Raw genomic sequence first — 15,503 nt, 5'->3', positions numbered from 1 at the left:
CTTCCGCGAGCAGCTGATGTCCGTGCTGCAGGCTGGGAAGGCACTGGTGAGCCGGGGGCTGAGGAGGGCTCAGGTGTCCCTGTATTGTGTGCCCGCCCGAGGCCAGGCTGACCGCTGAGCTTGTCCCTCAGGGTGGAGAGGACAGTGAGGATGAGGAGGAGCTTGGGGACGAGGCCATGATGGCCCTGGACCAGAGCCTCGCCAGCCTCTTTGCCGAGCAGAAGCTGCGTGTCCAGGCCCGGCGAGATGAGAAGAACAAGCTGCAGAAGGAGAAGGCGCTTAGGCGCGACTTCCAGATCCGGGTGAGCCTGGGGGCGGACTGCCCCCTGCCTCCCCAGGCACCTGCCCCCGTGTTGCTGACCTGCCCTCCCGGCCACAGGTGCTGGACCTGGTGGAGGTGCTAGTGACCAAGCAGCCTGAGAATGCCCTGGTCCTGGAGCTGCTGGAGCCGCTGCTGAGCATCATCCGGCGTAGCCTGCGCAGCAGCAACTCCAAACAGGAGCAGGACCTTCTGCACAAGACGGCGCGCATCTTCACGTGAGTGCAGTGGGGCAGGGCGGGCAGGTGTGGCCGGCAGCCTCCAGGCGCAGGAGGGCCAGAGCTCTAGGCTTGCTGTCTGCACAGGAAGGAGGGAGCCAGGCTTCCAACCTGGGCCCCCAGCTTGCAGGCTCCCCGCTCAGCCCTAGAGGCACATGTCATTCAGTGAATCCCACAGTCCTTGCTTCATCCCCGCGTTCTCCTGACACAGTGCCAGCAGTGCCCTGGAGCTGGGGGCCAACCCTGCCCTTGACAGTCTCGAGTGGGGCTGTGCTGGGGGTGGAGGGGGACAGTGAGAGCATCTGTGGCAGGGGACACCCAACCCAGTCGTCAGAGGTGTAGAGTGCATGAGTTTGGCAGGCTGGGAGGCCTTGGGCAGGGCAGAAAGGGAGGAAGAGCATCCTGACAGGAGCCGGTCAGACACGCAGCTGGAAGGTCAGGTGAGCAGCGAGGCCACGGGCCCCTGCACCCTCGCAGGCCCTGACCCTAGCAGTGCTGGGGGCCATGGAGGCATTATCAGCAAGAACATTGGTGTGGGGAAGGGTCTGGGTCTGGTTTCCCTTTTCAGAAATGGCTGGCAGCGCAGAGAAGGGTTTGGGAGGTGCCGTGCTGGAGGCAGGGACAGGCATGGGGGAGACAGGCAGGTGCCAGGTAGACCTGCCTTCAGAGCTCAGGTGCTGGGGAGGTGAAGGCCTGGGACCCGGGCGCTGCATGGGTAGTCTGGAGGGGGTGGGGAGTGTGACTGGCAGTGCATTCTTCACAATCCCAGGCCCGCCCAGGCCACGCCTTCTCAGATAGTTCTGCCAGCGTGCGTGGACAGTGTTCGTTGACCATCCTGCCTCTTGCCCCATTGTGTCCCCAGCCCCGCAGGGCCACATAGGGGTCTGAGCACACGAACCCTTGTCTGTCTTTACACAAGGCCTGGAGGCCACGGCCCCACGAGAGACAAGTGTGGGCGGGAAGGGTGCCCCAGGCGGGTGGGTGGCCCTTGGTGCAGCCTCCGCTCAGGCAGCTGTTCTGTTCTCCCCTGGGGTGCTCCGCTCACCCAAGCATGCTGAGCCCACACAGCTTCCAAGCAGCCTGCAGGCGGCTCTGGGCCTTTCTCCGTGGCCTGGGTCGCCTCTGCCTTCTAGGTCTGTTTCCCCACCTGTAAAGTGGGACTTAGGCTGGCTCTGCTTGGCGGAGCAGGGTGGACTGAGAATGTTGTGACCAGCTCTCGTCCTCACCACCCACAGGCACCACCTGTGCCGTGCCCGGCGCTACTGCCACGACTTGGGTGAGCGCGCAGAGGCACTGCATGCCCAGGTGGAGCGGTTGGTGCAGCAGGCTGGCCGCCAGCCCGACTCCCCCACCGCCCTCTACCACTTCAACGCCTCTCTCTACCTGCTCCGGGTCTTGAAGGGCAACACTGCCGAGGGCTGCGTGCGTGAGACACGGGAGAAGCAGAAAGCCGGCACTGACCCCAGCCCCATGCCCACGGGCCCGCAGGTGAGCAGGGCCTGGCCCAGGAGCAGCCACAGGCATTTCACAGCCAGGGAGGGGAGGCCGGGACTTCCCCAGGGCCCAACCCTCAGCCTTCTGGAGGGAGGCCAGGCTCTGCTCCCATCCCAGGGACCCCTCTCCTGGCCTCACCCAGCCCTCTCTCACCTGGCCTAGGCTGCCAGCTGCTTGGACTTGAACCTGGTGACCCGGGTGTACTCATCAGCGCTGAGCTCCTTCCTGACCAAGCGCAACAGCCCCCTCACAGTTCCCATGTTCCTCAGCCTCTTCTCCCGGCACCCGGTGAGTGTTGGGGCCTGCCCTGCTTACTCGGGGCCCCTGCTCAGTCCAGCCTGCACCTCACAGCCCTTGTCACTCCCCACCAGGTTCTCTGTAAGAGCCTTCTCCCCATCCTGGTCCAGCATGTCACAGGCCCAGTGCGGCCCCGCCATCAGGTAAGAGACTTCCCAGCTCCCAGCCCAGGGCCTGTCTGAATTAACCCGCTTAACCCTCTTCTGACTGGATATTGTGAGGCCCCAGAGCGCTGCCCTGGTGAGCACGGGCACAGCCGTCCCTGCCCCACTGGCTTGACTGTGGTACACGCTCTCTGATGGGGGTGGCCATGCCCTGGCCCCTGCCACACCTTGAACACAGAGGAGCGGAGAGGGCAGGGCCGACCTCATTCCCACAGCCACTGCTGCCCGTCCTGCCACACAGAGGACGTCCCTGGTAGCATCTGCTCAGGTGCCAGCGCTGTCGGGGGCAGGCTGGAGGAAGATGGCATTAAGCCAGTAATGGGCAGGAATTGTCCCAACCTGAGGTCCCACCTCTGTCCAGCTGGGAGGTCTTGGGGTCCCCACCTGCACACGAAGGCATGGGAGCAGGTGGCCACAGAGCCCAGAGCAGCAGGCAGCCTCGCACACTGCCCCCGGTAGCGCCTGGCAGGCCCCGAGCCCTCACGCATCCTGAGCCGTGCGCACCCAATGTGCCGAGGCTCCGGCCACCCACCTTTGCCCAACCACAGGCCTGCCTGCTGCTCCAGAAGACCCTGTCCATGCGGGAGGTGAGGTCGTGCTTTGAGGACCCCGAGTGGAAGCAGCTGATGGGCCAGGTCCTAGCAAAGGTCACTGAGGTAACAGCCGGGGGGCGCCCCTTTCCCTGCCCCCTCAGCATCAGTTCTCTGGGAGAGTTCTCCGATCTCTGGGAGAGAAGTGAGGATTGGAGCCTGAGTCCGGAGTGGGGGGAACTGGGGTTGTTCCAGGAGACGGTCCCTGCCTCTGGGCCCTAGTCCCGGCTGGGAAACAGAAAGGCTTTGAGCAGCTCTCCGGAGTGCCTCAGCCTGGCCACCCTGCCCTAGAACCTGTGCGTGCTGGGGGAGGCACAGACCAAGGCGGAACACCAGCAGGCACTGTCCTCCCTGGAGCTGCTCAACACTCTCTTCAGGACCTGCAAACAGGAGGTGAGGCAGGGCCCAGTCTGGGGTCGTGTTGGGGTTCCTCCTGGGGGCCTCGGAGCCTCCTGGGCAGCAGTGCCATGCCCAGGCTGGACTGTGGGGATGGGGGTCATGTGGGGAAGCTTGGGAGCGCCTGGGCCAGGGCTCTGGGTTGTCATTTGAGCAGTTACCGAACCATGGATGGGTGAGTGGCTTGGGAAGGGACTGTGCCACCCTGTCCTCCTCCTGCAGGGCAGGGTGAGAGGGTGTGGTGCTGTCGCATCCATTGAGAAAGCTGAGAGGGGGCTGGCAGGGCTGGAGACTGGAAGGGTTGGAGAACATCCAGGGTGGGCAGCCAGGTTTTCAGGCCTGGCGCAGGGGTGTGGGTGGCCACGAGGGCAGGGCCAGGAGGCAGCTGGAGGTGGCCATCTGGGTCCCCGGGTCTGGCCGAGAGGGCAGCGTTTGGGAGTCTTCAGCATTGGTGCGAGTCAGCCCTTGTGGAGGGAGAGCTTGCCAACGGTGTGCTGGCAGGCAGAGGCGGGGCCCAGGACAGGGCCTTACAACACTGGGTGACAGGAAGTCGGGAGAGCAGGGCTCCTGGAAGCCAGCGGATTCCAACAATAACCCATTCAGGATGTGCAGGAAGGTGGCAGGGGTGGGTGGGGAAGGGCTTGGCAGCCCTGTGGTGATGGAGTGATGGGGAGTGGCCCTCTTGGAGGTGGGCGGGCCAGGGCCACTGCTGGACGGGAGGACACCGAGACTCTGAGACCAGGCCTTCGGCTATGGGAAGGAGGAGAACCAACACCTGGGGTGCGTGTTTCCTCCCTGGGTGAGAGACACGGACGACTTAACAGGCAGAAGGAGAGGCTGAGGCCCGGAAAGGGGCAAGGGTCACTGGTGAGGCAGCAGCAGGGCAAAGGTGGGAAGACTGGGAGCCCGGGAGAGGCCCTGCCCACAGCTCTGCCCACAGCTCTGCCCATAGCTCTGCCTTCCCACCCTCTGCAGAAGCTGACCTTAGACCTGACGGTGCTCCTGGGCGTGCTGCAGGGGCAACAGCAGAGCCTACAGCAGGGGGCACACTCCACCGGCTCCAGCCGCCTACACGACCTCTACTGGCAGGCCATGAAAACCCTGGGAGTCCAGTAGGTTCTGGGAGGGGGACGCACACCTGGGGCAGGGGCTGGGAACACCCTCACGCTGTTGCACATGTACGCGCTCAAGCGCATGCTCAGATGCGGGAGCCGTAGGCCTCTGGGGCCCCACAGGACCCAGGTGGCGGTGGCGGTGGCTGCTGCCCTCACTGGGCACCTTCTTCCCTTGCTCACTTCCCTTCAGGCGCCCCAAGTTGGAAAAGAAGGGTGCCAAGGAGGTCCCCAGTGCCACCCAGAGCCCCATCAGCAAGAAGCGGAAGAAAAAGGGATTCTTGCCAGAGACAAAGAAGCGCAAGAAACGCAAGTCAGAGGATGGCACGCTAGCAGAGGATGGTACGCCTGCAGCCACCGGCGGGAGCCAGCCCCCCAGCATGGGCAGGAAGAAGAGGAACAGGACAAAGGCCAAGGTCCCGGCCCAGGCAAACAGGATGCCTGCCACCAAGAGTCCAGCCCCTGGCACCCCCACCCTGAGCCCCAGCACCCCTGCCAAATCCCCAGAACTGCAGAAGAAAAACCAGAAGCCGTCCCAGGTGAATGGAGCTCCCAGGTCCGCCGTGGAACCTGCAGGCCAAAAGCAGCATCAGAAGGCTCTTCCCAAAAAGGGGGTCTTGGGCAAATCACCACTGTCTGCGCCGGCACGGAAAAAGGCAAGGCTGTCTTTGGTCATCAGGAGTCCCAGCTTGCTTCAGAGTGGGGCCAAGAAGAAGAAAGCGCAACTGAGGAAGGCGGGGAAGTCCTGAGCACAGGCACAGGCCACCCTCGGCCCCTGCCTCCATCTGTCTGAGACTCCTTTTTTTTTTTTTTTTTTTTTTTTAACCATGATTTAATAGGCAAGCTGCTTCTATGGCACTGGCTCTGCCACTGGGGAGGGTGTCTCGCCACCTGCCTAGGCAAGCACAGCCTAAGCCATTCCTACAGGGGTCCCAGGGTGCAGAGACCTCCCCGCCCCCGGTTCTGGGCTGGGACCTCGGCTCCGGGGCCATGTGCAGGGCTCTGGTGTTCGCCTGGGTGGGTGCAGGTCGACACACTGGCTGCAGGCTAGGTACGGGTGTGACCATCACTCCTGCCTGCCACCCCCCCCCCCGCCCCCAGGCCTTTCTGCTGTGAGGGAACCACCAGGGGGTGATTTAAATAGGTTTATTTCTTCATTTACAAGAGGAATATATTTGGCTTCTCTCTTAAGACTCTGAGATTCACAATCAGCAGCCCTAAAAAATAAAGGAGCAGTTTGGCTTCCGGAAGGAAGAGGAGGCAACACTCGGACCTGGTTCTTGTACAACAAGAAAACATCGCTGGGGCCCCGCTGAGGCTGAGGCTGGAGTTGGGGGGGGTGGAGGCTGGTCTCTGGGGGATACTACCCCCACCCCATCCTCCTGTCAGACCCCCAGGGTACCCCAGAGCTTGGTGGGTGGGTATTCCACTAGCTTACACACCACTGAAGCCACAGCCAGCCAGTAACGAAGGGGCAAGAAGAGCATTGTTCAAGCCGGCTCTTGGGGTCTCCTGTTGGCCACAAGGGTGCCCCCCGCGCCAGAACCACCTTGATCGCAGCAGATGTGCAGGGAGTGTGTGATGCAGGAGGTAAGCTCCCCCAAAGCGGGTTGGGGCTGGTGTGAAGGTGGCAGCTGCATCCTGGTGTGTGCACGGATGGGACATGGGTGATCGCAGGCCTGGCGCCCGGGGTCATTTGATGGAATACCAGCGGGTAGGGGCTGGCGTCTCCCGGGGGCCTCGGCCTCAGCTCCGGGGCAGGAAGCTCTGTGGATGGCTGCTTCCTCCCTCCAGCAGCCGGAGCCCTGGCTACTGCCCCATGGATTCTGGGAATGGTCTCCTGGGCCCTGCCCCTGGAAAAGGCTTGGCTCAGCCTCAGGGAGGGAGTGGGTTCCTGGCTTGGGGGGTGGTGGCAGGGGGAGGAGCCCTGCAGAGGTGGGCTGGTGTGTACCTCCTAGAGACCTCGAGCCTGGGGGCACAGGTGGTGTACAGCTGCAGCCAGGGCCTTCACCCCTGGTAATGCCAGCTTGTCAGAACAGTCCCCATCTGGGACCTCCAGGCTAGGAGCCAACCCGAGATAGTGAGTGTCCTCCAGAGAGACCAGCCAGGCCAGGGAGTACCCAGCGACTTGGGTGCCCAGCTTCAGTTGCCAGGTTGAGTCCGATATCCCCAAGGTCTGAGGCCCAGCTGAGAAGCAGTGGTCCCGGCACACCAGGCCCTTACGTGAGCCTCAAAGTCGGGACTGCCGCCCTGAGGCCTGGGCCACCTGCTCTCTGTAAGGTCCAGGGTCTGTTGAGTCTTCAAAGCTGCAGATCCTGCTTTGCCCAGCAAGTTGTGTGGGAAAGTGCAGCCCCCTGGCCCTTCGTTCTAGGGAGGGCAGGGACTTGCCCAAGATCACATAAGCTGGTGGCAGGCCAGGCTCTCCCCGGACACCCACTTGGGGCTGTCTTCTTCCTTGGCCCCAGGGGCCCTGCAGCCCAAACCTAGGGCTGGGAATCTGTCCAACCATGTGGCTCCAACACACACATCCTTCCAGGGTAACTGAGGACACAGCCTCTTCTTGATGCCAGGGCCACTCAGCAGGCCCAGGCCAGAGAGGGTGGCTGCCTAGCCGTGGATCACACAGAAAGCTTTGGGGCAGCCCAGCCGGTCCCGGACGCTGTTGGACGCCTCCCAGACGAGGTGGGAATGTGAGTTCTTCATTGTCCCAATGGCACCTGGGGAAAGGGGTGTTAGGTCAGAAGTGGGGCTTAGTGAGTGAGGCCCATTCCACGGCTGCCCTCCCCTCTTCCCTTTTCTTGCTGTTTGGAGACGCAGGCCTTCCCCTGGACTTGGGGCTGTGACCCTGGGTCTGATGCTGCTGGGAAGCTAGAGCTCCCAGAGGGAAGGTCCAAGGAGTCAGGCCCTGGTACATCTAGGAGGATCTGGGAGAACAGAAGTCCGGACAGAGTGGGGAGTTCCTGGCCAGTCCTGGCCCTGACCTATGTGAGGCCCCACCCAGCCCTTAGAAGGAAGGAAAGGGGAGCTCATTTACTGGAAGAAGAAGCCTGCTGTCCCACCCATGGCTCCATCAGTAAATTCTGGCAACATCTTCAGAGACCAAGCTCAGGGTTGGTGGGATGTGCTGGGGCAGGACTCCGGAGGAAAAGTGCTCCTTGTCGCCTCACCCTGGCTTTCCCCCTTCTGCAGGGAGCCCCTGCGGGCATCCCGGCCTGCACTCACCATCTCAGACTTTCACAGATGCGGGCGGTATCACCAGCTGGTTCACCCTGGGGGAGAGACGGGCGGGGGTCAGGGCGGCGCATCAGCGGGGGCCGGGCCCGGGCACTGCTCTGGCACATCGCGTCCTGGGGGCCAGCTGACCGGAGGCGCTGGGCAGGGACCTCGTCAGCCCCAGGGGGAGGTGGGAGAGCCCAGGGGTGGGGAGAGGAGAGAGAGACAGGAGTAAAGAGGAAAGGAGAAAAGTCAAAGTGAGAGGAAGGGGAAGGGGAGGGGGGCCCCAGCTTTGAAAACCACTAAGTCCAGAGCCAAACCCAAGTCTGGACCCACCGGCCACCCCTGTGGCCCCCCACAGCTCCAGGCTGACCCTGGTGCTGAGCCCCAGAGGCATGGGAAGGCCCGGGGGCTGGACCCCAGCAACCGGGTTACCCACTGGTGCATGGGAGGTCTGTACCCTCCCCCACCCATCCCCAGGCAGGGCTCCCAGGGGTTGTCACGGTCCCTGCTTCCCAGCAGGCACAGCAGGCCTTCCCTCACCCCCACTCACTGCTGCTCAGCCTTGGCGCGGTCGCTGAGGAAGAAGAGAGCAGTGGCGAGGAAGAACATGCCGCCCAGGACCACGATGAAGGGGCAGAGCATGAGCGCGTAGCCCAGGCTCAGGAACTCCCAGAGCGGGGAGTCCTTGGTGCTCTGGCGGATTAGGTCTGAGATCTGTGAGGATTTGGGGGTGGATGTCAGGGTAGAGCCCTCCTGAAGCCCCCCAACCTCCCCAGGCCAGCCCCACCCCGGGGTTACTCACAAAGCCAATGAGGTAGGGGCTCCCGGCATCCCCCAGCAAGTGGGAGGTGAAGCTCTGTAAGGCCACAGCAGTGGCCCGCCGGGTGGGGATGACCACGTACTGCGGAACAGGCAGGCAGTTCAGCGGCCAGAGGAGCCAGGCCCGCCCGCCTGGCCCCAGCCCCAGGCCATGGCGCTACTGAAGCCCCCACACCCTCAGACTCACTCCTGCCCTGGGTCTTGACACCTCTCCCCTCTGGGCCCTACCTCCTCCCCACAGTCCCCTCTACTGCCCACCCCACCAGCCTGGCTGCTCCTCTCCCACCAGTCACCCCTCTCCTCCCTGAGCCCCTCCCACCCACACACAGCTGCAGTCACCCCCTCAGCCCCAGGGCCTTCCGCACCTCCCACCCAGCCCACTGCAGCCTGCCCCAGACTGAAAGCATCACTGGCCTCAAACCTGCTGCCCCCGCCAGGACACCTCTGGGAAATGACAATCTTCACCTCCCTCCCAGCTACATGCGGTCAAGGGAGGATACTTTGGGGGTTGCGCAGGTGCCAGTCACTAGAGGCCGTTAACCCAGAGCCCTCCAAGTCTTGGAGTACCCGAGACATCAGGGATGGCCACGCTGCCGCCTTCCTAGCGGGGCTCCTGCTCCATTCCTGAGACCAGGGTGCCTTGGCTTCTGCCCTTGGCCCTGGGTCATGGGGACACTGAGGTCCAGAGAGAGGCACATGTTCCCGAGGGAACCCGAACCCCAGCTGTGGCCATTTGTCCTCACCTCCCAACAAGCTAAAGACCCATCTTGGTTCCGTCCCCTCTCTGAAGACCAAGTGAGGCCTTGACTGGCCCGAGATGGGAGCTGGTGAGGCAGGCCCCTGCCTGGAAGAGCCTCCACTCGCACCCATGGGCACCCTCAGCACTGAATGCCAGGCCTTGCTGGGCCCCAGATCCCCATCAGACCAAGCAGGCCCCGACCCACAGGAGCTTTGCTTCAAAGCTGGGCAGGCCAGAGTCAGGAGGGGCTGGGGTGGAGGTGGGCTAGGCACAGCCAGCTCTGTGGGTGCCCAGGCAGCCCCTGTGCCCCGAACTCCGGCTGCCTTGCCTTCTCGGAGCACCAGCCTTACTGTGTGCAAGCAGCCAGCACCCACGGGGCATCCCATTGCGGGAGGTGGGGGCCCCGGGTAGAAAGAGGCCTGAACCTGATGAAACCGAGTGGCCCCGTTTCCAGCAGGAATAAGCTGTGACACTTAATAAACGGGGACACGATTTCCCTGGGACCCTGATCCTGCCGGCAGTTGCCAGGGGCTCCCTGGGGGTGGAGGCAAGGGAGGGGTCCTGCCCAGCACCAACAGCACCGGATCTGCACTCACTCCTCCCTTGCACGCTGGGCCTGTGCAGTGACCGTTGCACACCCCTGCCACTGCCCCAGCCCATACACTCAGGGGTAGCGGATATGCTGGGAGGCTTGGGGTGGGGTGAGGCAGGCTTCCCGAAGTGGAGGGGCTGCAGTGCCTGGCAGACTCATCTCCAGGGTTATCCCATGCTGGGGCACCCAACCCCGAGCACCCTGAGAGTCCACTGCTGAGTCCTTCCTCTCTGCCCTGACACCTCCCAGATACTCTCCCCTGGCCACGGGACCAAGTGTCACACTCACCCCTGCCACCCCCAGATGGTCACAAATCCCTAGCCCCACTCCTGGCTCCTCCCAGGGTGCTCCCATCCCCACCCAGGGACCCAAGCCCCTGCTGGCTGCTCAGACAGCCCTTTGTCCCTGGTTGGCTGGTCTAGAGCCCATTGTTGGCCCTGTGAAGACAGCCTCTGTCTGCCCGGACGCAGCCGCAGGCACGCCTGGGAGCCAGGCTGAGCAGTGAGGGCAGAGACCATAGACGCTCAGACCCGGGGGCCAGGGGGGAGTGCTGGCAGGCAGCACCACCTCAGTGCCAGCCTGGCACTGCCAGCCTCCCAGACACTAACCTGAGCCTCGAGACCTCCTCTCCCACTTGGTCCCCACATCTTGCTCTGCCTGCCCAACCCTGTTCTCCCGCCCTGTCCAGAGGCAGACCCCAGACTCGGATCCCCTCCCTGCCTCTGGGCTCATATTCCTGGCAGGCCTGCCTTCCCCACCACACCCTACCCGCTCTCCCACCCCTTCACCGGCCCTCCCCAGCCACCCCTGTGAGGTCAAGGGGCCTGGATCCACAGCACAAGGTGACCTCGGCCTGCCTGGCTCACCATGAGGATGTCTGCAGTGATGGCCCAGTTAGAAAACAGCAGCGTCTCCCCGATGAAGATACAGATCTGCCCGGGAGAATGCAAAGCCACCATTAGGGGTGCCTCCATCCACAGCAACTGCAGCCTGCTCCCTACACACTGGCTGCCGGCAGGGAGCCCACAGATCCTCACCCCTCCCGGGCCCACATCCATTCATGGGCTAACCGGAGACTTCAAGCCATCCCCACGGCCCTGAGGCACCTAGAGGCCCTGGACAGGCCGTGGCCAGGCTGAGGATGAGCAGGGGCAGCCAGAGACCAGGAGCCTCCCCGAGGGAAGGGAAAGTCCAGCGAGTCAGACAATGTCCTGTTCCAGACCCTCCCGTGGCCCAGGTCCAGCTTCCCCGCACTCACATAGGCCCCTACGATGCTGCTCTTGGCAGCCACGAAGATCAGGCAGATGAAGATGGCAGAGCCCAGCATGCCCACAGCACACACCAGTGGGTCGGCCCGCTGCGTCTTCAGGCGGCACCAGCGCGTGGCTCCCGCACCCGTGACCACACCCAGAAAACCCGTAAAGCAGGTGATGGCCCCAAAGATGAGACTGTGGGGACAGAGGACAGTGGGGCATGAGTTGAGGGGGCTGAGGGGCTCTCCCGTCCGAGGTTCCTCACCAGCCCCGGGCCCACCCCGCGGGGCCCCACCTGTCCTTGGCTCCACAGGGCGGGCTGTTGCATGTCTCCGCTGTCTTCTGCACAACTTGGGCGCGGTGCAGGTAGAGCGGGATCCACATGCCCAGGGCCCCTGTGGCGAAGGAGACAGCCGACGTGGCCAGGGAGGAGAAGACGTAGCTGCGGCTGGGGAAGAGGCCAGGCAGTGACACTGAGCTCAGGGACCTCCTTCAGCCCCCCATAGCAGCCCCATGCACTGGGGGACAGGAGGCTCCAAATGCCTTGTCTTACAGGCTCCAGGGTGAGGGTTCAGGCTGCAGGAATAATGGATTCTAGAGGCCAAAATGTCCCTCCTAGCACTGAGACAGCAGAGATGGTGGGGTGTCTGGCTGAGGGTGCTGGTGGGCTGCCCTGCAGGGAGAGGCCCTCTCATCTCAGCACCCTTCCCTCTTCCCACCAGACCCCTTCCCACGGTACTCACTTTCGAATCAGGGCCTTCATATCTCGGAGCCATGAGGTCCGGGTCTTGAGCTGGTCCCCGAGTTGGTCAGCATGGCCCCTTTTAGTGGCCGGGACCAGGATGAGGATGAGTGTTCCTGTGATCATGCCCAGGACAGGGGACACCTGCCAGGGAGCAGGAAGTTAGGACACCAGGGCCCAGTGAGCCTCGTCCCTGCTGCAGGAGGAGGGACTCAGGCAAGGCGTGCCTTCTCTAGGCCCTAGGGGTCTCCCCTGAGCTGGTATCTGCCCAGTCTTCCTAACTGGGCTGCTGAGAAAAGCTGGGGCTCAGGTCAGTCAAGAGACTGGAGGCTTGAGATGGACGGTCCAGACCAGGGGCAGGACCAGAATGGGAGGGTACAGGGAAGCCGGGCAGACTGAAGGAAGAAGGAGGGGTGGGTGAGTGGAGCGATGGATGGAGGGATGGAGAAGAGATGGCTAAAGAGGTGGATGGAGAGATGGACGGAGGGAGGGAGGGAGGGACGGATGGATGGACAGAGGAATGGAAGATAAGTAGATAGCCAGCTGGGATGATGACTTTGAGGGAGGAGATAATTCCTGGAGAAGGTTCCCCAGGTAGGTTCCTCAGTCGCGGGGCCCTGGGAAGGTGCTGTCCGGGTATGAAGTGTCAGACTGACAGATCAGGTGGGCTGGCATTTGGGGGGCGGCCCACGCAGGCCCCACAGAGGCTCATGGGCCCTTTTGGATCTTCCCTGTGTCCAGCCCATTTTCCAGAACAGAACTTCCAAGGCCCCCGGCTTCTCTCCGGAGGGGAGGGTGACATCCTGGCAGCCTGGATTCCATCTCCCCAGCCCCCTAGAACAATCTCCCTCCTGCCCCCGGGACTGGACGCCCCTGGGATGGGGAGTTCCTCTGCCTGCGGCCTCCCTCGCGCCCCCCCCCCCCCTCCCCGTCCCCCACCCACACTAAGAAATTCCACGGAGGCCGCTTCCTTCCTGCTTTTAGGAAAAAACACTTTGTCTTAGGCTTCCGCCCCTCTGAGAGACTGGGGATCTCTGTTTCCTCCGATTGCACTGTCCTGGGGCCCTGGTAACGTGCCCCAAACCCAGCGAGACAGGAAGTGGCTCCAGATCCTGGGGCCCCCACACAGAGGTCTTGTCCCAGCCTTACCCTAGCACAGTGCCAGGGCTGGAAGCAGGAAGCTCCGCCATGGACCTGGAATTTCCTGACGTGGTGGGAGAATCCTTGATTCTCTCAACCTGGGACTCCCGGGCGGGAGATTCCAACCCTCAGCCTGGGGGCCTTGAAGGTGGCAGGGCTGTGTCTGGCTCTGACACCTCAATCTGGAGTCATCTGGAAGGGCAGGGATTTCAGAGTCCAGGCAGCTGGGGGAGGAATGCTAGAGGCCTGTGTCCTAGCCTGGGATACATCTCTGGGCAACCCTGGGGCGAGGTCTGGACTGAAGAGTGTCCTCGTGGGAAGGGACGTAGGCCTTACCCGCAACGCCCAGTGCCAGTCTCCGGCTGCCTGCTTCACGCTGGAGCCAGTGATGTAGCCCAGGCCACTGCAGAGAAGAGAGACACGTCAGGCTGAGCAGAGACAGGGGCTAGGGACAGGGAGTGCCTGCTGGTCTGCAAGGCAGGCTGCCCACCCTCCCCACCCGGCCAGCTGGCCAGGGAGCAGGTCCAGGCATTTCTCAAAGGCTGATCACCTACATGTTGAGTTCTCTGAGGGCGCCCACCTGGGCCAGAACCCCAGGGAGTGGGAGCACTCAAAGTCCAAAGGAACCTTGCCCAGATCCTCACCCAGCCCCTGGCATCTCCCGCTCTCACCTGCCCAGTGGGATGGCGAAGTAGAAGACGGACAGCATGAGCGTACGCGTGTTCTTGGTGAAGAGGTCGCCAATGATAGTGGGGGCGATGGTGGAGTAGCTGGCCTCACCGATGCCCACCAGTCCCCGGGACAGGACCAACAGCCAGAAGTACTGTGGGGAGGGGTGGAGGATGCTGGGGGACCAGCTACCCATTATCTGCCTCTCATCCCTTGTTCCCACTTTGCTCCCTCCCCCTGCAGGGCCCAGGAGCCAGGCGAGAGAAGGGTGAGGGTGCTGGTGGGCTGCACCTCCGTGAAGACCACCTCCCCGGCCACTCTGGGCCTCAGTTTACCCCTCTGTATAGTGGGTCTGACGGGGCCGGGACTATGCCAGCTTGAGAGTGGGATAGCCTGGCAGGCCCCTCTGTCCTCATAGGCACTGGGGACACAAGCCTATGTCTCCACTACTCCACCAACTGGGAGACCTCCTCCCTGGTTCTGACTCCACTTCGGGAGCCTCAAGCCACCACCCTCCACTCTGTCCCTGTCCCAAGCTGGGTGGCTGGGCCAGCCCTGGCAGCACTGAGGGCCCAGTGGGGAGTGGGGAGTTGGCAGGGAAGCCCAGGGGACCCAGAACCCCTCCCCCTGTACACATCAAAGGGCAAAGCCTGGCTGAGCGGGGAAGGGTGGAGCCCTGCCAGCTGCTGGTAGCATGACCCCTTTGATGTGGACCTGCTCTCTCCATGCCCCAGTTGCCCGGGGCCTGAGAACCCAGCCTGGTCATCTTTCCCCAGCCCCACCCTGGCCACCCATCTGGCCAGCATCGCCCACGTCCAGCCCTCCCCCGGCTCTCCCTGACTTCCCTCCATCTGCTCACCTCGCTCCTGGCTGCTGTGCCTGCAGGTGCTGCCTGGGTTGACTCATCTCTGACCCCTTCATGCTTCTCTCCTCCTCCCTCTCCCCATCTCCCTATTTGCCCTTAGCTCCTTGCCTCTGTTTCTCTTCCTGGCAATCACCTGCCTACAGCCTTGGCCTGTTTTTCTGTTGGGTCGTTTGTCTCTTTTGTATTGATTTGAGACGGAGTCTTGCTCTGTCGCTCAGGCTGGAGTGCAGTGGCGCCATCTCACTTACTGCAACCTCTGTCCCCCAGGTTCAAGTTCAAGTGATTCTCTTGCCTCAGCCTCCTGAGGAGGTGGGATTATAAGCACCCAGCACCACACCCAGCTAATTTTTGAATTTTTGTCGAGACGGGGTTTCGCCATGTTGGCCAGGATGCTCTTGATCTGCCTGCCTCTGTCTCCCAAAGTGCTGGGATTACAGGCGTGAGCCACCACATCCGGCCCTCTGTGTGCTTTTAAAGAACAAACATGAGGCTGGGCACAGCGGCTCATGCCTATAATCCCAGCACTTTAGGAAGCTGTGGCAGGAGGACTGCTTGAGGCCAGGAGTTTGAGACCAGCCTGGGTAACGTAGCAAGCTCTTGTCTCTACAAAAAAATTGAAAATAAGATAAAAATCAGGCCAGGCACGGTGGCTCACGCCTGTAATCCCAGCACTTTGGAAGGCCAAGAGTTCAAGACCAGCCTGGTGAAGACGGTGAAGTCCTATCTCTACTAAAAATACAAAAATTAGCCAGGCGTGGTGGCGGGTACGTGTGATCCCAGCTACTGGGGAGGCTGAGGCAGAGAGTTGCTTGAACCCAGGAGGCGGAGGTTGCAGTAAGCCAAGATTGCACCACTGCACTCCAGCCTGGGTTACAGAA

The 15,503-nt window shown here is 62.6% G+C and overlaps 2 protein-coding genes across 2 annotated transcripts in view; one reads left to right on the top strand and one right to left on the bottom strand.

Moving 5' to 3' along the window:
• MYBBP1A (MYB binding protein (P160) 1a) overlaps positions 1-5,854 on the top strand; it is a 17,303-nt gene extending 11,449 nt beyond the window's left edge. The window contains exons 14-23 of the mRNA XM_011958616.1: positions 2-46; positions 132-302; positions 380-537; positions 1,773-2,025; positions 2,194-2,319; positions 2,403-2,471; positions 3,041-3,148; positions 3,374-3,475; positions 4,454-4,590; positions 4,784-5,854. Of these exons, the coding sequence (XP_011814006.1) occupies positions 2-46; positions 132-302; positions 380-537; positions 1,773-2,025; positions 2,194-2,319; positions 2,403-2,471; positions 3,041-3,148; positions 3,374-3,475; positions 4,454-4,590; positions 4,784-5,339 (1,725 nt within the window). The 3' untranslated portion in view covers positions 5,340-5,854. The remainder of the gene's footprint in view (position 1; positions 47-131; positions 303-379; positions 538-1,772; positions 2,026-2,193; positions 2,320-2,402; positions 2,472-3,040; positions 3,149-3,373; positions 3,476-4,453; positions 4,591-4,783) is intronic.
• Positions 5,855-6,699: 845 nt separating this feature from the next.
• SPNS2 (spinster homolog 2 (Drosophila)) overlaps positions 6,700-15,503 on the bottom strand; it is a 45,181-nt gene continuing 36,377 nt past the window's right edge. Inside the window, exons 6-15 of the mRNA XM_011958615.1 lie at positions 13,763-13,914; positions 13,428-13,494; positions 11,953-12,095; positions 11,505-11,657; positions 11,215-11,404; positions 10,823-10,888; positions 8,609-8,707; positions 8,357-8,520; positions 7,813-7,859; positions 6,700-7,307 (exon numbers count right to left, since the gene is read on the bottom strand). Of these exons, the coding sequence (XP_011814005.1) occupies positions 7,817-7,859; positions 8,357-8,520; positions 8,609-8,707; positions 10,823-10,888; positions 11,215-11,404; positions 11,505-11,657; positions 11,953-12,095; positions 13,428-13,494; positions 13,763-13,914 (1,077 nt within the window). The 3' untranslated portion in view covers positions 6,700-7,307; positions 7,813-7,816. The remainder of the gene's footprint in view (positions 7,308-7,812; positions 7,860-8,356; positions 8,521-8,608; positions 8,708-10,822; positions 10,889-11,214; positions 11,405-11,504; positions 11,658-11,952; positions 12,096-13,427; positions 13,495-13,762; positions 13,915-15,503) is intronic.

This window comes from Colobus angolensis, unplaced genomic scaffold, assembly GCF_000951035.1.
Source record: "Colobus angolensis palliatus isolate OR3802 unplaced genomic scaffold, Cang.pa_1.0 Scaffold47, whole genome shotgun sequence".
In the NCBI taxonomy this organism is placed as follows: Eukaryota; Metazoa; Chordata; class Mammalia; order Primates; family Cercopithecidae; genus Colobus; species Colobus angolensis.
Note: the sequence above shows the minus strand (reverse complement) of the source record. Positions and strands in the feature narration are given on the sequence as shown.